Source organism: Chrysochloris asiatica, unplaced genomic scaffold (genome assembly GCF_000296735.1).
Source record: "Chrysochloris asiatica unplaced genomic scaffold, ChrAsi1.0 scaffold00124, whole genome shotgun sequence".
In the NCBI taxonomy this organism is placed as follows: domain Eukaryota; kingdom Metazoa; phylum Chordata; class Mammalia; order Afrosoricida; family Chrysochloridae; genus Chrysochloris; species Chrysochloris asiatica.
Window position 1 is genome coordinate 6,115,039 of NW_006408642.1, and position 1,738 is coordinate 6,116,776.

General features: G+C 42.6%; 1 protein-coding gene across 1 annotated transcript in view; it reads left to right on the forward strand.

Moving 5' to 3' along the window:
* The window catches only part of EXOSC7 (exosome component 7), a 53,838-nt gene that overhangs the window by 40,208 nt on the left and 11,892 nt on the right, over positions 1-1,738 (forward strand). The window contains exon 5 of the mRNA XM_006868784.1: positions 572-642. Within this exon, the coding sequence (XP_006868846.1) occupies positions 572-642 (71 nt within the window). The remainder of the gene's footprint in view (positions 1-571; positions 643-1,738) is intronic.

Consider the following 1,738-nt stretch of genomic DNA (forward strand, 5'->3'; position numbering starts at 1 on the left):
TGAGGTACCTTAGTTTTCATTATATAAATAAATGAATCTAAGAAGCATAGTGTTCTAAATAACACTGGTCACTGTGCAACATTGACTAGTGGTAGCAGCTGCAACATTCATGGCTGCCATTTTTCACTGATTTAGGAGTCCAGGCAATATGGGAGCGAGGATTGGAGTAACACTTATAATGCAGCGGGCAAGTATCTGGTGATGGTGCCTCCTTCAGCACACAGCCAACTGGCTGGGGGCTCTGTGAGCAGAGATCCCCAGCAAGCAGAGGAGAAACTTGCATGGTGGTTCCACAGCTGGAGCCAACTGTGTGCCTTCTCAAGCCTTTGTAAGCATAGCCATGGGAAGGTGCCTGTGGTTCAGGTAAGTTACTATGAGCCTTAGTGAGAAGATGTGCTCACTGTGGGACAGCCAAGAGAGCAGCCACACTGCCTGTCTTGTATTTGATAACCACAGTTAGTCAACATCACTTAGAAATCCCTTTCCTTGACTTGGGTAAGACGAGGGTAATACCTCAGGTAACTAATGGTGTCTGCTTTTTCCTCCTCCTCCCTTAACCCGTGTCTCTCAGCTGCTGGAATGTGGTGGAAATTTGTTTGATGCCATCTCCATTGCTGTAAAGGCTGCCCTCTTCAACACGAGGTAACTCTTCCAAGAAGCAGGCCCATGGGCCTTCAGAAAACCTGAGCATACCTGGGGAGATTTCTTTGTAGTTCAGAAGGTGAAGATAATTAGGGATTTTAGCAGGGAAAATGTTAAACTCCAGAAAAAGGGACATTTCATAGCATAAAATGAAATATACTTACAAGGGTGAATCAAAAATTATCTGCACTCTGGCTATAGAATTTATTTTAATCAACTTTTAGAAAAGACAAATACATCATTTTTTTACATAATCACTTGGTTTTTCAGTATACTTTGTCCATCTGTTAACAAGCTTTCATATTCCCTTATTAAAAAATGTTTTTGGCTGAGCTATAAGCTACAAATGTACTGCTGTCTTACTTCTTCATTGGAGGTGGTTGACTCGATTGCACTTAACAACAACAACAACAACATGCAAGGCTATAGGAGAGAGGTGTTGTGGGAAACTTATAGGTGGTAATTAGAGAGATGCACTGGGTTTGAATGAGATATGTGAATGAAATGTTCCAGTTTTAATTATTGACTTGAACTAGTTGAGTTGGGAAGGCCCAGGCCTGGGACATGCCTGTTTTCTGCAAATATTTGTCAGATGCTGTCTGCAAGGCAGCCATTCTTCTAGGCTCTGAGGATAAAGGGATGAACAAAACTGACCAGGCCTCAGCAGACACACAACAGACACACACAGCAGAAACACAACAACAATCAGGTGCCTCCAGTTGATTCCAGTCAGGTGGCCCCATGTGTTTCAGAGTAGAACTGTGCACCATAGTGTGTTCAGTGGCTGATTGTTCAGATGTAGCTTACCATGCCTTTCTAACCAAGATGCCTCTGGGTAGACTTTAATCTTGTTTACCAGCCAGGCTAATTAACCATGTGCACTACCAGAGACTCCTGGTGGTGTGGTGTGAAGTGCTGTCGAGTCGGTAGAGACTCCCTAAACACACTCAAAAAGAAAGGTTTTGCTTTGCTTTCCACATGTGACTTTCTCTGTTTTGTTTTTAATCAGTTGACTTTGTGCCATAATAGCAGGCTTCTCTAAAATGAGGACAGAAATTGCCTTTGATTTAATAGCATGCTATAACTTTCCTTGTTA